The 21,860-nt window shown below is 42.4% G+C and overlaps 1 protein-coding gene and 1 non-coding gene across 3 annotated transcripts in view; both read right to left on the bottom strand.

Annotated features, from left to right (window-relative positions):
• Positions 1-21,860, bottom strand: part of Hmgxb3 (HMG-box containing 3) — a 45,213-nt gene that overhangs the window by 5,241 nt on the left and 18,112 nt on the right. The window contains exons 7-17 of one of the 2 annotated variants that reach the window (XM_027402800.2): positions 20,641-20,787; positions 20,369-20,544; positions 18,935-19,089; positions 18,702-18,799; positions 15,857-15,955; positions 14,043-14,189; positions 11,432-11,733; positions 10,574-10,701; positions 8,051-8,182; positions 7,086-7,270; positions 1,053-1,272 (exon numbers count right to left, since the gene is read on the bottom strand). In XM_027402800.2, the coding sequence (XP_027258601.1) occupies positions 1,053-1,272; positions 7,086-7,270; positions 8,051-8,182; positions 10,574-10,701; positions 11,432-11,733; positions 14,043-14,189; positions 15,857-15,955; positions 18,702-18,799; positions 18,935-19,089; positions 20,369-20,544; positions 20,641-20,787 (1,789 nt within the window). Of the gene's footprint in view, positions 1-1,052; positions 1,273-7,085; positions 7,271-8,050; positions 8,183-10,573; positions 10,702-11,431; positions 11,734-14,042; positions 14,190-15,856; positions 15,956-18,701; positions 18,800-18,934; positions 19,090-20,368; positions 20,788-21,860 lie in introns of both variants that reach the window. The other variant, XM_027402799.2, reaches the window with a different exon arrangement.
• Positions 2,490-2,598, bottom strand: LOC113834348. The gene has a single exon (XR_003482808.1). It is a non-coding gene; the product is annotated as a U6 spliceosomal RNA (small nuclear RNA).

Genomic DNA, 21,860 nt, shown 5'->3' with positions numbered 1-21,860 from the left:
AGCTGATGGGAGGTGCTGCTGACAGCCAAGGAGTGGAAGCCAACTCTACCCACAGCACTCCTCAGGGTGTTGGGAGAGGTGGGGTAGTAGGCAGGCCTACAGTTTCACTGATGTTTGAATGCTCTCAGAAATGGACCATGCCCCTGAAACACCTACCTTTGACAACAGAAATAGAGACACGATCAAGAACCCTGAAACAGGTCACCCTTTAACCAACAGATTCTGTTTTCTTAACCAAGAGCAGCGAGAGAAACACGAGCTATTACATTAAATTTCTTCTATTTCTGAGTGCGTGCATGTACTTATGTATACCATGTATGTGCCTGATGCCTATGGAGGTCAGAAAAGGGCATCAGACCCCTTGGAACTGGAGTCACCAATGACTTAAGCTACCATGTGGGGGCTGGGAACTGAACCTGGTTTTCTCTGCAAGAGCAACAAGTGTTCTTAACCACTGAGCCCAAGGCAAGAAGTGTCATTGAAAAAATGCTCTCTATATACTATGCTCTTGACCTAACTTAAAGGGGGCAGAGCTCAGAGGTCAAAGTGGCTTAAGTGAGAGAGGGAGAGCCCCTTTCTCTAATGTTAAAAAACACTGTTTGTAACCAGGGTGTCACACAGAACACAGACAAAATTAATACTTCATTTCCAGGATTTTAAAAATCAAAACAAAAATAAGATGTATTATACTTGGCATAGGAAAATTACTGTTCTTTGCAAGTTTCTAACTATAGATGTGACATGTGCCAGAGTGTGGGTATCATTTTGGGTCATAATTCAAAATGTATCTTTCTTTCTTGTTTTTGGGAGACAGGGATCATTATATAGTACTGGATGGCTGGCCTTGAACTCAGAGATTCAGCTGCCTCTGCCTTCCGAGTGCTGGGATTAAAGGTTTTACCACTATGTCCAGCCACAGCTATGTATTTTTAGACAGTCCTTGAGAGCGGCCCGGCCCTCTCTACCTCCACTCTCTGTCTTGCCAAGGCCAATGTTCAAGACTTCTGACTGAGCCATTCTCTTAATAGCAAATGGAAACCAAATGGTCTTACCAGGTACTGGCTGCACATCTAGGTTTTTGTCTTTCTCAGTGTTGACGACCACAGTTCCTCTCATGAGTGGTGGGAAGAAGGGAGCGATAACGGAGGCATCAAATTTGGTGATGGGGATGCTTGTAGGGAATGCAACCTGCTCAATCACTTCTGTCTCCATTGTCGTCCAAAAGTCCTCCACGTTCACCTCACTGGAGCCCAAGAATTCCGGCCAGGTAAACTACAATGTGGTCAAGATAAAAAAGGCAAAGAAAAAGCAAGCCAATAAAGATAAAATTAGGCCAAAGTGTATGAGCCACAGATTAGGAACAATATAGTGTGTACCCTTTATTATGCACCAGAAAAGCAGGACTCTGGGGGAGACCAAGAGTCTGACAGCCAGGATACTCCTGAATTTGACAATTCAATACCAAGCCTCCCTCCCTTCCTCTCACACTATAGTACTCTCCCAGACCAAATAATAATAAGCATCCTTGCTTCTACAGCTCTGCCCATGTCATGGTCTGTGGTTAAAAGCAATTGTTGCTCTTCCGGAGGACCAAACCTGGTTCCCAGCACTAATATCAGGTGGCTCACAACCACCTGTAACTCCAGTTCCAGGGACTCCAATGCCTCAGGTTTCCATAGGCATGTGCACTCACCTACACAAAATAAACTTCCACATAATTAAAGAAGAAAGAATGCCGATGTGGTGATATATTGTTTATGATCAAATAAAGTTACTGGAGACCAGAATGCAAAGCCAGTCACACTAGTTAGCTTATAGAAGCTGGGCAGTGGTGGCACACACCTTTAATTCCAGGACTCAGGAGACAGAGACAGATGGATCCCTTTGAGTCCAAGACCACTCTGGGCTACATGAGAGTAAATCAGTCTAAAAGAGGTCATGCCTTTAATCCCAGCACTAAAAAGTATGTAAGGATCTCAATGCAGTCTCGGAGAGCAGTCTGGGATTCTGAGATGGGTGGAGAACATTGCAGTCTGGAGGTGCAATCTGAGATCCAGTGGATTGGTCCCTTCGGTCTAAGCATTGGAAGAGGTGTTAACTCTCTAGTGACTGGCTGCTTTGCTTCTCTGATCTTCAGCTTGGTTTTTATTATTTGTACTACATGTTGACTTAAGTTTAGTTCTCAAACTGAAGCCTCAATTTCTTTAACTAGCTGGCAAGAATAATCAGAACTCTGCTTAGTAGAATTCTACCCACCTTTCTTCAGGCTCTCCAGCCCTTGACAGCACTGCTACCACCTCTCCCTCAGGGAGCAAAGACTTAACTATTACAGGCACCCAACATTTATGGTAACCAACTTCATTTTCTTTTCTTGCAGTGGTGGAGATCAACTTTAAGGCCTCACACAACAGACAAACATTCTACCATTGAGTTTCATTCCTGCACTTCTTTTCTTATAAGCAGTTTATTATTTATTTATTTATTTATTAAAAAATATTGACTGCTTTATAAATTGGCATGTCACTCTTGTGCAAGGGGCCATGCTAATCTCTGTATCATCCCAATTTTAAAACAAGTGCAGCTGGATGAAGTGAGCACCTTATACAGTCCTTAGAGTGCGATTCTGCCCTTACTACTCTGATTGGCGCCAGCGCCTTACTCACTAGGAATGCAGGGGCAGGGTGCTGCCTGGTGGTAAAGTACTTGCTCAGCATATACAAAGCCCTGGATTTGATCTCTAGCACTGAAATGTAAATACTAGGCCATTTTTCAACCCATATGAAGCTTGCTCTCAAACTGTGAGCTGAAACTGACCCTTCCTTCCTTAAGCTGTTGTCATGCATTTTGTTGAAGCAATGAAACAAGCAGTACAAACACCACCCTTTGAACACAGACCAGCACACGATAAAGAGTATGTGAAAGTGTGTACTACCCCCATCCCAAGAAGGCTAAGACAGGAATATGAACAGACAAAACAAAAACAAAATGCTTACTATCCACACCAAAACACTAGGGCTATTCACTAGAGCTGCTCCAGGTCCTTTCATCAGCCAGTCATCTAGTTACTATGGTAGAATTATTACAGTTCAAGATAATACTAGTGTGTTAGTTAATTTTCTTGTTGCTGTGACAAAAGCAGCTTAAAAAATGAAGGGATTATGTTGTTCCACAGTTTCAGAGTCTGTGTGGCAGAGACCTGTGGCAGCTGGTCACACGCACCTGCAGTGAGGAAGCAGATGACCACTGGTGCTCATGTTCCCCTCCCCTTTTTAGTCAATCCAAGACCCTGACCTATGAACAGTGGCATGGCCCAGTTAGGGTGGATGTTTCTACCCCAATAAGTCTACCTAGAAAGCTCCTTACAGATGTGCCCTGAGGTTTGTTTCCACGGTGATTCTAAATTCTATTAAGTAACCAGCACAAACAGCATATCTGCTTGCTGAAATCAAGTGAAATACCATCACAGGGTCATTATTTTGGTTTTCTGAGACAGGGTCTCATGGAGCCAAAGCTAGACTTTAATTCTGAATCCTTCTATCCCTAGTTCCCAAATTATGGGATTAATTATAGGCGTGTTCCAACCACTATACCCAGCTGGGAAGTTTCCTAAATATTTTCATTTTGAAAGTTTCACCACTAAGTATGTGTTAAATCATAGTGAAAGCCTTTTATTTCCATAGCAAATGAAATACAATCAAGTGAGTTTTTAGTGAATTAATTTTTTTTTAAAGATTTTATTTTTTTATGTGTACAACATTCTGCTTCCATGTATATCTGCACACCAGAAGAGGGCACCAGATCTCATAACGGATGGTTGTGAGCCACCATGTGGTTGCTGGGAAGAGCAGTCAGTGCTCTTAACCTCTGAGCCATAAATTTTTTATCTAATTTATTTAGTGTACACACACACACACACACACACACACACACACACACACACACACACACACACACACACAGGATTACTTATGGTAGTGGTTTTCTCCTTCCATTATTTTGTACCATCCCAGGGATGAAACTCAGGTCATCAAGCTTGGCAGCAAGTGCTTTTGTCCACTGAGCCATCTCACCAGCACAAACAGTGATATATTTTTAACATTTTAAATAACCCTGCTTTGGGGTGCAGAACTAAATAGAGAATTCTCAACAGAGGAATCTGAAATGGCTGAAAGACACTTAAGAAAGTGCTCAAAATCCTTGGCTATCAGAGAAATGCAACTCAAAATAACTCTGAGATACCACCTCACACCTGTCCTAATGGCTAAAATCAAAAACACCAATGACAACCTATGCTGGAGAGGATGTGGAGAAAAAGAACAGTCCCCACTGCTGGTGGGAGTGCAAACTTGTAAGACCACTTTGGAAATCAGTATGGCAGTTGCTCAGAAAAATGGGTATCAGTCTACCTCAAGATCCAGCAATTCCTCTCTTGGGCAAATACCCAAATAATGTACATGCATACAACAAGGACATGTGTTCAACCATGTTCATAGCAGCATTGTTTGTAATAGCCAGAACCTGGAAGCAACCTAGATGCCCCTCAACTGAAGAATGGATAGAGAAAATGTGGTACATTTATACAATGGAGTACTACTCAGCAGAAAAAAGCAATAGAATCTTGAAATTCGAAGGCAAATGGATGGAACTAGAAGAAACCATCCTGAGTGAGGTAACCCAGTCACAAAAAGACAAACATGGTGTGTACTCACTCATATATGAATTTTAGACATAGAGCAAAGGATTACCAGCTTGCAATCCTCTTCAAAGAAACTAGGAAATAAGAAGCCTCTAAGGGAAAATGCATGGACCCCAGGAATGGGAAGGGGCAGAACTCCTGAGCTAATTGGGAGCATGAAAGTAGGGGAGAGGGACCTGCCAGAATGAGAGGAGAAGAGGAGAGGAGAGGAGGAAATGGAGGAGTAGAAATATTGAGTTGGGGGAACAATAAAGAAGAACAGGATGAGAGCGATCATAACAGAGGGAGCCATTATAAGTCCAAGGAGAGATCTGGCACTAGGGAGATTTCCAGAGACCTACAAGGATGACACGAACTAACAATCTAGGCAATGATGGAGAGGATAACCTAAACGCCCTTCCCCTATAATGAGACTTATGACTACTTTTTATGCCATACTTTTTATGCCTTCCTCATCCAGTGGCTGATGGAAGCAGAGGCAGACTCCCACAGATATACACTGAACCAAACTCTGGAACTTAGTTGCAGAGAGGGAGGAATGAAGATCAAAGGGATCGGTACCAGGCTTGGTTAAACCCACAGAAACAGCTGGCCTGAACAAGGGAGAGCACATCAACCCCAGACTGCTGTTTGGGAGGCCAGCATGGGACTGATCCAGACCCCTGAACATGGATGTCAATGAGGAGGCCTCTGCACTCTAGGAGGCCACTGGTAGTGGATTAGTATTTTTCCCCGCTGTAAGAAGGGACTTTGAGAGCCCATCCCACGTGAACAGATGCACTCTTGATCTGGATACATGTGGGAGGGCCTAGGCCTGGCCCAGGATGATGTGGTGGACTTTGGGGAGCCCTACCCGTCGAGAGCCCTACCCTGCATGGGGAGTGGAGAGAGAGGGAGGGAGAAGGGATTGACATGTGAAACAAGCTTGTTCCTAATTTGAATAAAAAAAAAACCAAAACCAAACAAACAAAAACCCTGCTTCTTAATAGTAAATTTGGCCATGGTATATTATTACTTCATTTGCTGCTAGACCTGATATACTACTATTTTATTCAAGACTTAGGCATCTATATTTGCATGTATGATCAGCTCCAATTTCTTATATTAATTAATTAATTTGAGACAGGGTTTTTTCCGTGACTTTGGAGGCTGTCCTGGAACTAGCTCTTGTAGACCAGGCTGGTCTTGAACTCACAGAGATCCGCCTGCCTCTGCCTCCTGAGCGCTGGGATTAAAGGCGTGTGCTACCACTGCCCAGAAAGATGTATTTATTTTTGTGTGTGCATTTATGCAAGTGCCTCAGAGACCAGAAGATATTAGAGCCCTTGGAATTGGAGTTATAGTGATTGAAAGCTGCCTGATGTGGGTGCTTGGGAATAAACCCATGTTCTCTGCAAGAACAGCAAGTCCTTTTAACTGTGGAATCACTTCTCCAACCCTGATTTTGTTCTGAAAGGAGACAGCGACTGCTTTTGCTGTTCTTCTCTTATGACAAGGATCATATAGATCTTGGACTTTTATCATAATTAACCTATAAAGCCATCTGAATTTAGTGAAAATTATAGTTCAGAACCAAAGTCAGCTCATGTTACTTATCTAGTACCTTCAGTAGTTCTCCATTCCATTCTGCACATGTCCTTAAAATGGCTATACGGCCCTATGTAAGGTCCAGCTCCACTCCCCTGCCACCTGTAAATCTCACCCATTTTGTACTCCCTCATCACGATGACCTGCCACCTCCCTTCCTGGCTGTACTTCCATCATGCCCAGCAAACTGTCTCAGAGCCTGCTCTTGATGCTCCTTCTGTCTAGAATGCTCTCCCCCAAAGTGACATAGTCTTCAGACCTCTACTCAAATGTCATTATCAGACCTTCCCTGACTTCCCTTTCTCACCACACTACCCCATTACTTCTGAACACAATCTCTTCCCTACCCATCCTTCCCAAAGCAGCAAATAAGTGCTCCATGAGGACAGAAGTTGGGGTTCATTTTTAAACTATTTTCTAGAAACCTAAAAAGTGCGTGTAACAGCTAGGATTGTAGCTCGGCTACAGAGCACAGTTCCTGGTTCAGTTCTTAGTAAAGGAAATAAACCAGAAACGGGGGTGTAATTTTCCTGGCAGCGTGTTTGCCTAGCATACATGAGGCTCTCGATTTGATCTCCAGCATCATTAAAAGAAAGAGGGGAGAAAGGAATAAAAGAGGAAAACAAACAAACCCTGTTTCTTTCTGACCTTTCTCAAATGAAATACTAGCTGTAGGAGGAAAAAGCCACTGGCCTCACTTACACAGGACTGGAGCCATGTATCCTTAGGAACAGCATGAATGAGGGAAGCTGCCCAAGTGACAAGACTATGAAAGTGGCTATGGTGGCTGAGAGGGACTCACCTCCACACTCTTCAGTGCCAGCACATTCTCTTCATTCCTCTGAGCCATTTCCACTTTGGGGGCCACACCGCAGATCCCACAGATCATGTCATTGTAGTCACGAACAGTGAGACACTCAAAAGCCCAATAGCCATTGCACAACAGCTCCTGTAGCTGGCTCAGCTCCTCTGAGGTCAGTGTCTTCTCTGGAAGGACAGCAAGAGGTCACAGAACAAGACCCCAAAGTCACCAGCATGAGCCAGAAGACAGCAAGAACAGCAATCTGCAAATGTTCTGGTGGCAACCCAGTGGGCAACTCCAATCAGAGGACAGCTGCCTTGAACTAATACCTTGAACTAGAAGCTAGTCTGAGGACTTTGATTATACTATCTAGACTAATTCTTACATGACTTTAATTCTTATGAACCAGGAGCTATTACTGTCTTCTTTTATGACCAGATAAAGAGAACAAGTTGCTCAAAATCACACTGCTACTAGCCAAGCCTCAAATAGGAGCCTACATGGCTGTCTGTCCCATGGCAGCAGACAAGGCACAGAACTGGGGCTTACAGAAACAGGATAGGTGGTGAACAGGCAGAAGGAAAGCACACAGGCCAAGAATTTCTAGGTAGGAAAATGTGGTTCTATGCCTGGGTCTCCACATGAGCCGTGGAACTGGTGGACATCTAGGAGTGCTGTACTTAGAAAGCCTAACATACTACAAAGCCAAAACTACATATGACCAAAGGATATGAATCTAAAAGTCAGTTGTGATTTCTTGCTAAAGGCCCTGTACGCATGAAAATGTTTTCCAAAGTCAGTTTGGCATGTATAAAATTCTGAAGGAAGAATATATTATTAGGAAGTCAGAGATATCTCCTTTCCAAAATACCAGACTCTCACTCCAAATGATTCAACTAAAGCCTATCACTGGAAATTCAGTTCAGTTCTCAGGACTGAACTTGGAAAAGAGGGCAATACCTTACCTGTCTGTTCCTGCACAGACTTCAGCACAACACTGACAGACATTTTGGGGTCCTCTCCCATTTTAATCTGGTTCCGGATCGCAAAAAGTAAATCCAGGCTTACTAGCAACTTATTCCCCACATTAAAAAGACCTGCAGGTTAAAAACAGGCAAAGGGGTCACTATAGAATTAACAGTGCAAACAAACTGTCTACTATAGGGGAGTAAGTTACAGTCAAAAAACAGAACAACACATTTTAAAAGAGGGAAGTTGACCTAACTGTCTGAAGTTGTCTATAAGGTACTGTTGAATGAAGTACTATTTATAGCACGTTTTTGTTTTATCCTAATTAAAACAAGAAGAATTTCTCTATCTCTGGCTCAGTGTTCAGGTCCGGAGGTGCCATTCTCTCAGCTCTCACACAACTGCACCATGGATATCAGCGGACCCCTTAGCACAGGGATGTGGTGAGTCTAACACAGGCTATAACATCTCCCCAGGGATAAAAAAGGTCAGGTGAGTACAGTCAAAACCAGTCAAATCAGAGTGTTTCCTTCATTTATACGTAACATAAACACCAATGTGACAAAAACAAATTCTGGAACGCGTGCTCCTGGGCCTTTCTAGACATGTCAGTAAAGGCTGAAAACATATCAAAGCTCTGGCCATCCAAAAATTAAAAAGAAAAAACAAATAGGGCTGGAGTGGCTGCTCTTCTAGAGGTCCTGAGTTTAATTGCCAGCAACCACATGGTGGCTCACAACCATCTGTAAGGAGATCTGGTGCCCTCTTCTGGTCTGCAAGCATACATGCAGACAGAATACTGCATATATAATAAATAAATATTAGAAACAAAACAAAACAAATAAAACCCTTCACGTCCCTCAAATCATCAAACACAAACTTAAAAGATAATAAATTAAGAGAAAACTTGCAAAAATAAAAAAGCCAAGAAAATGGAAACAGTCACAAATATAATTCACAATAGATACTGTAAAAGACCTCTAATCTCTTGATTAATCAAAGAAATAAGACAATTAATAAATAATATACCAGCTTTATCTAAGTGGCAAACTTTAAAAAGGCAGCCCCCAAAGTTCCCAGAGCTGATAACTGAGTTTGGTGACACTGAAAGAGTCAACAGATAAACTCAAGTGTCTCTACTGACAACAAACAGTTGGACTGAACTGTTTAGCACTGAAAACAAAACAAATGCAGGTGAAAGTCTAACAAAATATAGGACCTATATAAATGCTGAAATCATTAATGATAAAAGTATTTAATAGCAAAAAGACCTCAAAAGTCTACAAACCAAATTAAAACAAAATTTAATAAAAATGTTAAAAAAAATGTAAAGGCCATATTTGATTGGAAGATCCAGTATTTTTAAACATTATTCCTCACATTGCTCTATAAACTCAACAAAATTTCCACGAACTTCCTAGTGAGGGCTGTACACAGTGATAAACAGACTATACAAAACAACTCATGAAGAACAAGGTTGCAGGACTCTTGTTGCCTGACAGGACTTATTCTGCAGCTACAGTGGTAAGCACAGTGTGCACCAGGGCCCAGCATGGGAGAGCTTTGGGAAGAGTAAGGAAGCCCAAAGTACCAGAGAAGGCAAGCTAAGAAAAGAGAAAAGCTGTATACTGTCTAATACTGTTCAATAAAGGGAAAGAAAAAAAGTGCAGCAATTCCACTTTTGAGAATTTGTCCAGAAGAAATAAAGACACACATAACTATTTAATTATAAGCAAGACTGTAAAATGGAGCACCAAACATCCTTTTTAAAGGTTATTTCTCTACTTACTAGCAGAGGAAGATGCTGATGATACAGTGCTAAATTAAAATAGCATGTTCCACAATACTCAGAATGCTCCACCTCTGTTAAAAAAAAAAAACCCTAGAAAGTTACTAACACTTCTCTAGCTCTTAATTTTATGTAGACAATGAACATGTCTGGGGATCACTCTTTCCTAACTTGTCTGTACTTTGTCTACAACCAAGATCTTTTTTTTTTTTTAAAGATATATTTATTTTATGTATGTGAGTGCTCTATCTGCAGGTTAACCTACACACCAGAAGAGAGCATCCAATCTCACTACAGATGGTTGTGAGCCACCATGTGGTCTATGGGAATTGAACTCAGGACCTCTGGAAGAGCAGCCAGTGCTCTTAATCTCTGAGCCGTCTCTCCAGTCCCCACGGGTTTTGTGTTGAGACAGGGTCTCACTATGTAGATGTGGCTGGCCGAGAACTCACTCTGTAGACCAGGCTGGCTCCAAACTCACAGAGCTCCACTTGTCTGCCTGAGTGCTGGAGTTAAAAGTATGTTGAGAGCTGTTACTTTTAAAGTGACTAAAGACTCCAGAGAAGGTTCACACTTGAGGAACTGTGGCTGGGGGGGAGGCACTCAGGACAAAGACCATTTCTTCAGAAGTGCTAAGAATAGGCACAGTGCAGAGGAGCAAAGCGACAACCAATATGGTGGCTCCCAAAGCTGTTCTGTGGTGTCGAGGACAGAGAAGGTTAGCACCTACCTGTGTAGATGTCCATGAAGCTGTGCAGAGCCAAACAATGAGGGTTCAGACACATTTTCACCTGGGCAGTCACCACCTGCAGCCGGTTAGCTGTCAGAAGCCAGCATTCCTGAGGCCCGGCCAGAGAGCTAGTACCCAGAACAAAAGCCAGGCAGGAAGTCAGTCTCTTTCTGCAAGCTACAGGCTTGTGGTCAGAAGCAAAATTCTCCAGACTTTATTGCAACCAGCAAAAGGTGCTAAAGCTGTTTTTCCAAGATTGTCTAGCTGAATGTCTCCATTTCACTGAGATCTGGGCTATGATATTGTATTTACAAAGTAACCTAACTCTCATTATTACAAGACTTAAGAGATTCTACTGAAAACTCCAAGGTTATCCTGGGCAGGCCAGATGTAATCTAAACCCTAGGCTAGTGATAGCAAGCTTCAGGCATCTCTAAAATTTGATTGCTAATTTAAGAAAAAAGGGTAAAACAAAACAAAAAAACCCCTTATTTATTTACTTATCTTATGTGGTATGTTTTGCCTGCATGTACATATGCGTATCATGTGTGTGCTGTCTGATACCCATGGAGGTCAGAAAAGGGCATGAGATCCTTTGGAACTGGAGTTATGGACAGTTATGAGCTACCATGTGGGTGCTGGGAATTGAACCCGGGTCCTTTACAATAGCAAAAATTGTTCTTAACCTTTGAGCAAAATCTCCAGTCCCTGACTGCTAATTATTTTACCATTAGCAATTGAGGAAGGTATAGGAAACCTAGGGAAAGCACAGGTTATAACCATAAAGCTGTCTGAAGAAAAAGGCAATGTGAGCCAAGTGGGACAGGGCAGCTAGGGCCAGGGTAAAGTGGTGCTTACTTTTGTCCCCCCTTGAATAATGGGCTGCTACAGAGAAGGCACTGCGTGGATGGAGACTCATAATAATTCGACCAAGAGGTCTGCTCGATGGTGACTGTCTCCTCACTCACGTTGGACAGGATAAGTCGAGAGCTGTTTAGTTCATGAATTAAGGCGAAGACCTCAGCCAGCTCCGACTCGTTCTCAGGAATCTGCAGGACTTTACGCAGCAGCTGCAGTGTGGACTGACGCTGGATCTCCCTCTGGGCTGTGTTCAGGGGTTCTGTGGTACTTGGCATATCTGGGTGTGATGAGTTCACCTCCTGAGAAAGGAGTGGATCAAATCATTAAGCAGAGGACAGACAGAGCCTCGGGCCAAAGTCATCAGTCTGCAAAGAGCAGGGGATGGGCCCATACCTGGGTGGGAAGAGAAGTTCCTGTCAGTTAAGTTCAGCTAATAACTCCCCATACCTCTAATAGCTCTCTGGAACTCAATTTTTCTATCAATAAAACACATCTCTTGGCAACAGATTTAGTTGCTAGCTCCCACTCATCGGGAGGATAACAGACCTGGTTTCAGTTCTGGAGATGGCACTAGTGGCTGTACATGTGGGACCCCAAGGCAGTTTATTTGATTTTTCTGAGACTTAATATCTTTATCTGTGAAACAAAGGACAAAAATGCAGGTAATCTCGGGAGGCTTGAGAAGGGATGGGAGAGATGAGGACAGTTCTCTAGAAGCTCCCGCCCCAACCCAAGTGTCTGAATTCTTTCCCTCTCTGCTCGATCCTGCCAGGCACAGAAAACAGTGTCACACCACTGGCACTGCAGCATGCAGGCAAAATTTACGAAAGGGCCATCAGGACTGTAGACTGTAAAGCTGGATGGCAGCCAAACACCTACCTTCCAGAGGAGGTTAAGTGAACTGAATGGGGGAGTTCTGTGACCCCCACCTCGTTGCTATCTTGAGGTTTTGGGGCCGCTTTCTCTACTGTGGTGAGGAAGTTTCCACCCCTCCTACAGGAATGCTCAAAGTAGATTTTGTTCATGCACTTTCTTGGTTGAGTATTTTTTCTTTGTGCTATGATCTCAAAGTATCTATCTATCTATCTATCTATCTATCTATCTATCTATCTATCTATCTATCTATTCTGCACTGTTCTGCCTCCATGTAAGAAGAGGGCACCAGATCTCATTATAGATGGTTGTGAGCTACCATGTGGTTGCTGGGAATTAATATCATGACCTCTGGAAGAGCAGTCAGTGCTCCTAACCTCTGAATCATCTCTAAGCCTAAGTCTCCTTTCTTAAATAGCCTCCCTCTAGGCCTTTCCCTGGCTGACAGACTCTTGGTGAACCAGTCCCAATGTTTTTCCTATCAGACCCTGCCACCCTACAAAACCTTCTCTAGTCAATGGAAAACTCTTCACTTCCAATGCTGGCCATTGGCAATCAACAGCTCCTGCTTGACCTCTGGGAAGCTCTGGGTTTGATTTCCACCATGATAAGAAAAACAAAACAATAACAAACAAACAAAAAAAAAACAACCCCAAACCTAAGATACTTGTTTTTGACTATGCCTTCTCTGGCCATCAAATTCTGTCCTTCTTTAGACACCCAATTTAGACCTGGAGGGACCATATTTTGTCTTTAATTCTTAACCTGTTCTAAGTGACACTCCCATTTCCCTCACTTGTCCTGGGGCTAGCAGCTGAATGACCCCTATAATAGACTCTCATATTTGAATGCTTGTTTGGCAGTTGGTGGAACTATTTGGGAAGGATTGGGAGGTGTGGTCTTGTTGGAAGAAGTGTGTCACTGGGAGTGGGCTCTGAGGTTTCAAAAGCACACGCCATTCCCAGTTAGCTCTCTCTGCCTTATGGTTGCTCTCTTAACACTTAAGCTATGCTTACATGTTACCATGCTACCATGCTCCCTGCTATGATGGTTATGTATTAACCCTCTGAAACTATAAGCAAGCCACCAATTACATGCTTTCTTTTTTAAGTTGCCTTGGTGATGGTGCTTTGTCACATCAATAGAACCATACCTATGACAGCCTCTCATGCTCATCTGTGGAAGGCCTTCCTGTGCCATTCTTTTCAGTGACTGAACTCTTGGATCTCAATGGTCAATGTGTAGCCCCAAAGTGCATGTATTAGATAATCTTCAGAGTCATATACTAATAGAACTTGAAAGGGTCTGATGAAGTTACCAATGGATTAACCCATGAATGGATTAATGGTGACTTTGTTATGAAGCAAGCTCTCTCTGGGTCATTTTGTCTTAGGCGCCTCTACTACATTACGATACAGTTAGAAGGCCCTCATCACATGCTAGGCAAATACCAGTCAGCACCATGTTCTCAACTTCTTGGCTTTCAAATTGGTAAAGTACACAATCTACTTCTTTATTAAGTTATCCATCTAGGATATTTTGTTATAGAAGCAGAAAATGGAGTAGGACATGGATCAACCCCCACTTTGGCACTGAAGACAAGGCCCAGAGAGAAGGTATTTCATTAAGTTCAGAACCTACAACCTGGTCCCAGTCCTGACTCTAACCACTAATCAGGTACTAAAATCCAAAGCACAATTTAAGTCTAAGGCAAGTATTTGGGGAAGGAACTCACAGTCTTCATGGTTTTCTCAGTCCTGTCTTTGGCAAGGTTAAAACCACAGCTGGGACAAATCCGAGGTTTATGCCGGTTGGTGTAGACATAGCTACAAGAGGGATTTTTGCACTTTCCCCGTCCTCTTGATGTAGCCAGGCCCAAATCCTAAAAAAGGAAGACCCATGTTTAAACTCTACAAAAATTAACAGAATAAAAACCAGGATTGCCAGATAATAGTTTAAAGGAAGTGACAATAAAATCAGATTTTTTTTTTCTTTCTTTCTTTTTTTTTTTTCCTTTTTTGGGTTTTTTGAGACGGTTTCTCTGTGGCTTTGGAGGCTGTCCTGGAACTACCTCTTGTAGACCAGGTTGGTCTTGAACTCACAGAGATCCGCCTGCCTCTGCCTCCCAAGTGCTGGGACTAAAGGTGTGCGCCACCACCGCCCGGCTTAGCCTAATTTCTAAAGATTTTTGAAGCAAGACTCCTTTTCTATGGCCATCCTCTTTCACTTTTAATAGAGGATGCAAGGCTAGTCCTTCTCTATCCGTAAAACTTGTGAGTTGACTCCCATGGTTCAGAAACTCCAGTGCCTGGGTATGTGGTACACATCTGTAGTCCAGCTCTTGGGAATGAGGGGGAGAAGATCAGGAGCCCTGGGCTGGCCTCAGTGACTCCACAGAGAGCTCTAGGCCACCCTGAGCTACACAAGACCCTGCCTCAAAAAAAGGGAGGGACAGATGGTTTAGCTGTGAAGGCATTTGCAAGCAAAATGACCAAAGTTCAGAACCCCAGCATCCAAATAAATGTCAGGTAAACACAGCAGATCCCTTGTAATTCCAACAATGAAAGGCAGAGGTAAGGTTCCCAGAATAAGCTCACTAGCCAAGGGAACGCTGTATTTGACTGAAAACCTACCTCAAGAAAAGTAAGGCAGAAAGCAATCAAGGGAAAGTCTTAACATCAATCTTGGGCAGTGGTATGTGCTCTGTCTCTCTCCCTCTCCTCTCTTCTCCCTTCCCTCTCTCTTTCATGGTTGATTAGGCTAGGGCTACAGAGTGAGTCCAAGGCCAGGCTAAAAAGCTTAGTGAGACCTTGTCGCAAAATCATTTAAAAAGGACTGGGGATGTAGCTCAGTAGTGGAGTGCCTGCCTAGCACGTGAGGCTATGGACTCAATGCCCACTTCTGTAAATAGTACAGAAATGGAGGGTAAGGAAACCCTTGTGGGGAATGTTACATGAGTCAAATGAGCTGCTTTGCAAGCACATTTCTCAAATCCATGAAGATGATTTTTGTTTTACGTTTGTGCCTTAGAGAAGAAAGAGCATTACTGCCTAAACTTATCTGTGGAACATTTGTTCTTTTTAAATTTTATTTAATTCTATGTGTGTGGGTATTTTGCCTGCACGTCTGTGTGTGTTCCACCACATATGTGACTGGTGCCTACAGAGGCCAGAAGGTGTCAAGTTTCCTGGGACTGGAGTTACTAAGAGCTGTGAGCTGCCATGTGGGTGTTGAGAACTGACTGGAAGAGAAGTCAGTGCTCTTAACTGCTGAGCCATCTCTCCAGCTTCAGAATCCACTTTCTAGGCTAACATACTAACTCTAAACTGGACTCTGACCTCTAATTAGTTTTAATAAAAATGTCCTGGCCCATATTTTTTAATCTACCTGAAACAAACAAACAAACCAATATAACTCAGCAGACTCACCCCAGCAACCATCATTTGCATCACTGATGGGTGCCTGACCCTGCTGAGCTCACTCTCTGCTACTGTTCCTGGCTCCCCAGCCTCCTACAAACAACTTCCCACCACTAAGGTGTACACTTACCAATGTGACAGTGCAGCTGTATTTATATGGAGGAAACATATCCGGCTTGACCTCCACAACTTTCACCTGAGGTGTCCTGTTGCTTGGGCAATTTGATAGCTGTGGATTAGAACAAATCAGTATTGGTTCTACACCTGAGGCAAAATCCTCAGGTCTCCGTCCTAAAATAACTTGAAATAATTTCTAGGAAAACTATAGACCTATGCTCCAAACGCATCCTCAGGAATGCTCACTGGCATCACCAGCACAAAGACTGAACGTCAGATTCAAGTCTATGTAAATGGTTGCCACACTTCAGATCACATTTACAACTGCTTTGAGGCAATAAAATTTGAAATAGTTATCCACATTCACAACTGAATACTGTTAGCACAGAAGGAAGTCTGGAAGTCTTTCTGCTAAGTTGCCATGGAATGAAAGGAAGATTAATTATTGCTGTTTTCCCCTTTACCAAAATCTATAAATATTCTATAAGAAATACATATGTAATACTTATGTAATAAAAATATATAGCATCTAAATTAAGATTTTTCTGTATCAGTGAATTTAAGTTGGTAATTGGTTAAGGGATACAAAAGAGCTGTGACTTTTAAAACTGAACTTTGCTGCTGAACAAAATGAACTGTTTACAAAGAAGACTGCAGAATTTGTTCAAGTGACAGAATGTACATGAAGAGACTGCAGGAGCTGGAATTTCACTGGACATCTTCTTTCTACCCAAGATCACATACATAAGACTTAGCTTGTGGGCAACAGAACAGAACAGCCATATTATCAAGACAAATCCAGAGCAGTCAAAGAGAAAGTTACCCAACAAAGAGCACATGGCAAGGAAGATGGCAGATGGATTTTCCTATTTCAGCCTAGATTGTGATGTTTTTAAGCTACAGGCCACAATCCATTGATAGGTAAAATAAGGTAGAAGACAACACTTTGTGAATACGAATGGGAGCTACCAAAGTGAGTACACAGAAGTGCAAGCCTTCATTAACTGTTTCATATGTGTACTGACTGGGCTATAATATAAAAACACATTTGTTACTGAGGGCCATAGCAACATCTGAAAAATGTTGACTTAGGGAATTTTAAAAAACCTACAGTAGATATATGGGGAAAAAAGCTAAGCACAGTGGCACATGTCTGTAATTCCAATACCTGGGAGAGGCCAGCCTGGATTATATAGCAAAATCCTGTCTTAAAAAAACAAACAAAAATCAAGTACATGGAATTATGAAATAGGGGAAATCTTTATTATCACCAAACTGAATAAAAGTTACAGGCTACCAATTAATAAACAGGAAAAACCATGCTTATGATTTACAGAAATTATATTAGGAACACAGCTTACTGGAGAGAGCTCAATGTTTAAGAGCACTGACTGCTCTAGCAGAGGACCAGTTTCAATTCCCAGCACTCACATGGAGCCTCACATTGTAACTCCCATCTCTTCTGGCCTTCATGGGCACTAGGCACCCACGTGGTACAGACATAGGCAAAACACTCATAAACAGTTTTGTTTCTTGCTGGTTTGCTTCCTTTTAAAAAGAACAACATAAAGAAACTGCACTGAAATTCAGCCTACCAGCTGGTTAGTTCTAGAGGGAGGGTCACAATGGAATTTATTTTCTTTTTTCTTTACCTAAAATTTTCTGTACTCCCTTCCCCCATTTTATAAATGTATTTTTTCATATTAAACATAAGGTCTCATTCACTCTCCACTACAATTCCTTTTTTCTTCCTTTGAGACAGGGTCTTGCTATGTACCCCAGATTGGCCTCTACTCATTATATACAGTCCTGGATGGCCGTGAACTTTCAATCCTCCTACCTCAGGCTGCCAAGTACTAAGATTACTGTGCCACCATATCCACCTGGATTTTCCATAAAACCAGGCATTCATTTTTAAAGGAAGCTAAATAGCCATAAAAATCAAAGCAATGGACTGATTCCAGATTAGATCTTATATGGGATGGAGAACATGCATGGGTAAGACAGACAAAATTGGAATACGAAGTCTAAAACAGAACACTAACATTTAGCAAAAGAATATACCTATCCTTAAGAAATACACAAAGAAGTGTTAAGGAATAAAGTTTATGCACAGATAGAGCAAACGGAGCTCATAAAATTAAAATTGTTTTTAATTACATTTGGGGACAGGGCTGGATATATGGCTCAGTAGTTAAAAAGAAAGTCAGGACAGCAAGTGCCACTCTTGAAGAGGACCTCAGTTAGGTTCCTAATACCCATATCAGACAGCTCACAACTGTCTGTAGGCCTCTGGCCTCCAAGGGCACCTGTACTCACAGGTTTACAAACCCATACATAGACACAGACATTAATACACACACACACACACACACACACACACACACACACACACACACACACACACACACACACACAGAGTCTCTTCAAGATTACATATGTGCACACATGGCAGAAGCATGCATGTTGAGGCTGGAGAAGAACCTTTGTGAGTTGATGCCCTCCTTCTACCATGTGTGTCCTGGGGATTGAATTCAAGTCTTCAGATCTAACAGCAAGTGTCTTTACCTGTTGAGCCAGATTAGCTGGCACTGGGTCACATGTTAACAGGTGATTCTGGGTAAAGATTTTATGGGTGCTCATTATGTTGCTGTTATTGTTGTATATTTAAAAACTATATCTAAATAAAAGGCTTAAAAACATGCATTTTATAAAATGAAATTTCAATTTATTAATATCCCCTAGAGGCCTACCACTGTAGAAACTAGTGTCTGTCTTTTGCCTATGCCCTGTGACTCTAAGCATTAAACACAGTGACCAGGTTTCCACACAGTGCTCCTCTTGGGACTGGGTCTTACCTTTACTTCACCAGTGCTAGCCGGCTGTTGCATGGGTTGGCCCAGCTGTTTCAGAGTGCTTGGCTTCAGGCCACAAGTCCTCACAGGAGGAGTCTTATCTGAGAGAACCAGAAGTCAACCTGGTGACTGAAGGCAGTTTGGCTTCCCCAGCTCTTCCCTTCCCATTCTCCACCAGCACCCCTGGCTCCTGACCATCAGACAGTCCCTCCCACCTGGTCTCAACTAGCTCTTACCCAGGGGGAAAGCCTGTCTGGCCCTGGGCAGTCCAACACTTGTTGGGGCTGGCAGTATTGCTCTCATAGGTCTTGCTGCAGCCAGTAATGAGGGCTTGCCTCGTGCTCTGCCTTTAAGCTCTGGGCCTTTGGGTCCAGCGGTAAACAGGTCAACTCTGGAGAGAGAAAGAAAAAAAAAAAAAAAAAAAAAAAAAACCACCACCATGAAGAAAAGTCAGAAAATTTGGACAAAGGAAGGAAATCAAAGTGTAATAACCAAATAATACTTTTTTAGAGGCTTTAGATAAACTGAATTCAAATTTAGCCTTTATAAATCTGTAGGGCCCTAGGCAAGTAATTTCACTCCTGTTAACCTAAAGTTATTAAACACAAAATGGGAAGTAAATATCTACATCACAACTTGAGTACTGTGGTGTACCACTATAAATAACCCTAGAAGGAAGGTAAGGGGATTCAACTCATCCTCAGCTACACAGTGAGCACAAGGCTAATCTAGTCTACATGGACCTCTACAGAGAAGTATCTACAGTATGTCATAGCAACAGGCATTACAGTTATAACATCTCATTTGCCGATAATTAGAATTGTGCTATTGGCTAATAAACTTCACCTGTTCTATTTGCAGTGCCACTGTTAAGCACAAGGGCTGAGGCCTCAAGAATCAGCTCCTAAAGTGGTTCATGTCCCAAATCCCAGTCTAAAGTCCACAGCTTCATGCTTTAGCATAGTAAACTATGTCCAAAGTATATTGCTTTAAGGGGTCTTTCCTTTATACTAAGGGGTGGATTTAGAAGTACACTCATCATGCTAGCATTTGTGTAAAAAATGTAGGAAAGGGGCTGAGGAGATTCAGTAGTTAGCATTTGCTGCTCTTGCAGAGGACCCAGGTTCTATCCCCAGTATCCACATGATGGCTCACAACTGTCAGTAACTCCAGTTCCAGAGACCCAATGCCCTCTTCTGGTGTCTGTGGGCACCAGGTACACACATGGTTCACAGACTAACATGCAGGCAAAAGAACCATACACATAAAATAAAAATAAATCTTTTTTTTTTTAAAAAAAGTAACTAGGAAACACAGAAACACTTTGGTTTATAATTAACTCTTGACACAGGAATCCTCCCATAGGATACCAACCTAAGTCCTCTTTCTAATCCTGTGTTTTTCTTTTAACTCTGCCCACACCCTGTACCAAGCTCCTGACAACTGCTTTAGGAAGACTGACAAGAAAAAGACGTGCAAGGAATGTAATGGCAACGTATGGATGGCATAGTGTTAGGGAAAAGTAAATCACACCATGTCACACCTGGCGTCTCTCTGGGCTTTGTTGCCTCTCTTAGGACTGCTATAATGACATTCACAAAGCAAACATGGGGCTCTTGCTTAGCTGTTGTAAACACAGTTTGCAGTAATATATAATTACACTGGCATACCCTGGAGACTTTTTCTGAGCTGGGAGTAAACTGGAGGTGCTGGTCCCCTCTGCTGCTGATGCTATGTCTGGTCCAGGACTGCCATTCTCAGTTGTCCCCAGAGTGACCTCAGCCTGTATACCACTCTTGACAATCGGTGTCTTAGTTACTGTTGTAGCACAATTCCCAGGAACTTCCTTGACAAAAAGATGATCATCGGAGACAATCACTTCCTCCCACTCATTCTCCTCACCCACTTCTCTTGGAGGAGCTACAGTTAAGAGCTGGCTTACAGCCTCTGAGTTTTCCAGAGTCAGTTTTGAGGCATTTTCTGTACAGGGATTTTTCTCAGTGATGACAGGCTGCTGACCTCGTTTGATCACAGAACCTTTGGAGGGGACACCCGGAGTCAGCTCCACTTTGACTTTGCCTGCCTTTTCCTAGAAAGAACAAGAAGAACTTATATGCATAAAGGCATCTTACAGATGACAATGGCATTCAAAGTATTCTCTCATTTGATCCCCTTAAAAAAAGTGTGAGTACTAAATAAGGAAACTAAGTCTACAGAGAAGAGTTAAGATCCAAAGTATGAAACTCAGTTTAAGGTTCCTACTCACTAGAATGCTGGACACCTCAAGAGCTGATCTATAAATACTTTCCTGGCATGCCCCTTTTTCATCATGCTTTGGCTCTGACGGTTTCAAGTTCACTTCTCCCCATCTAGAATGAAGCTGATGGCTTGTGCTATCTTGGAATCCTAAGTGGTCTGTCTACCTTGGTAGCCCTATGAGATTCGGTTCATCCCAGTGTGCTCAGCTTCACATTGTTTCCATTCCCTTGGAGAAAACCTTCAGTCCCAGATTCTTTCAGGTAGGTCACATATGAATGACTTACACATAAGACACACACTCCCCAAAAGTCAAGTTAATCCACACACATTAATTATGTTACGAGTTAGACAGGGTCTCACTGTCTAGTCTGAGCCACCCTAAAACTAGCTATACAGATCCATATACTAGACTGGCCTCAAACTCTTAGAGATCAGCCTGCCTCTGCATTCAGAATGAGATTAGAGACATTTGAAGTCATTCCTGCCTATCAGAGCTACTTTTAAAGTTCTTGGTACCTTAGCTTTTATTTAGTAAGCACTGCTGTGAAAATAATAGCAAGTATACAAACACACATATATTACTTTTTTTTTTTTTAAACCAGTGGTTGTCTCTGGGTTAGGCTTTATGAAAGGTACCCAGAACTGAGAGAAAACTAAGGTTGGGCTCCACTCCTAATTATATGTATGATCTAGATAATATTGATAATAAGATGTTGGTACTATTATCTTCAATTTACATAAGAAAGGAACCTAAATCACAGGATAGAAATATAAAATGACTTGTCCATGGTTACTGTGGTGGTTGAAAGAAAATGGGCCCCCAAAGAAGTGGCACTATTAGGAGATGTGGCCTTGCTGGAGGAAGTGTGTCACTGTGGGGGCACTTTGAGGTCTCTTTTGCTC

Source organism: Cricetulus griseus, chromosome 2 (assembly GCF_003668045.3).
Source record: "Cricetulus griseus strain 17A/GY chromosome 2, alternate assembly CriGri-PICRH-1.0, whole genome shotgun sequence".
Lineage (NCBI taxonomy): Eukaryota > Metazoa > Chordata > Mammalia > Rodentia > Cricetidae > Cricetulus > Cricetulus griseus.
This window is presented reverse-complemented; position numbering and strand designations above follow the sequence as displayed.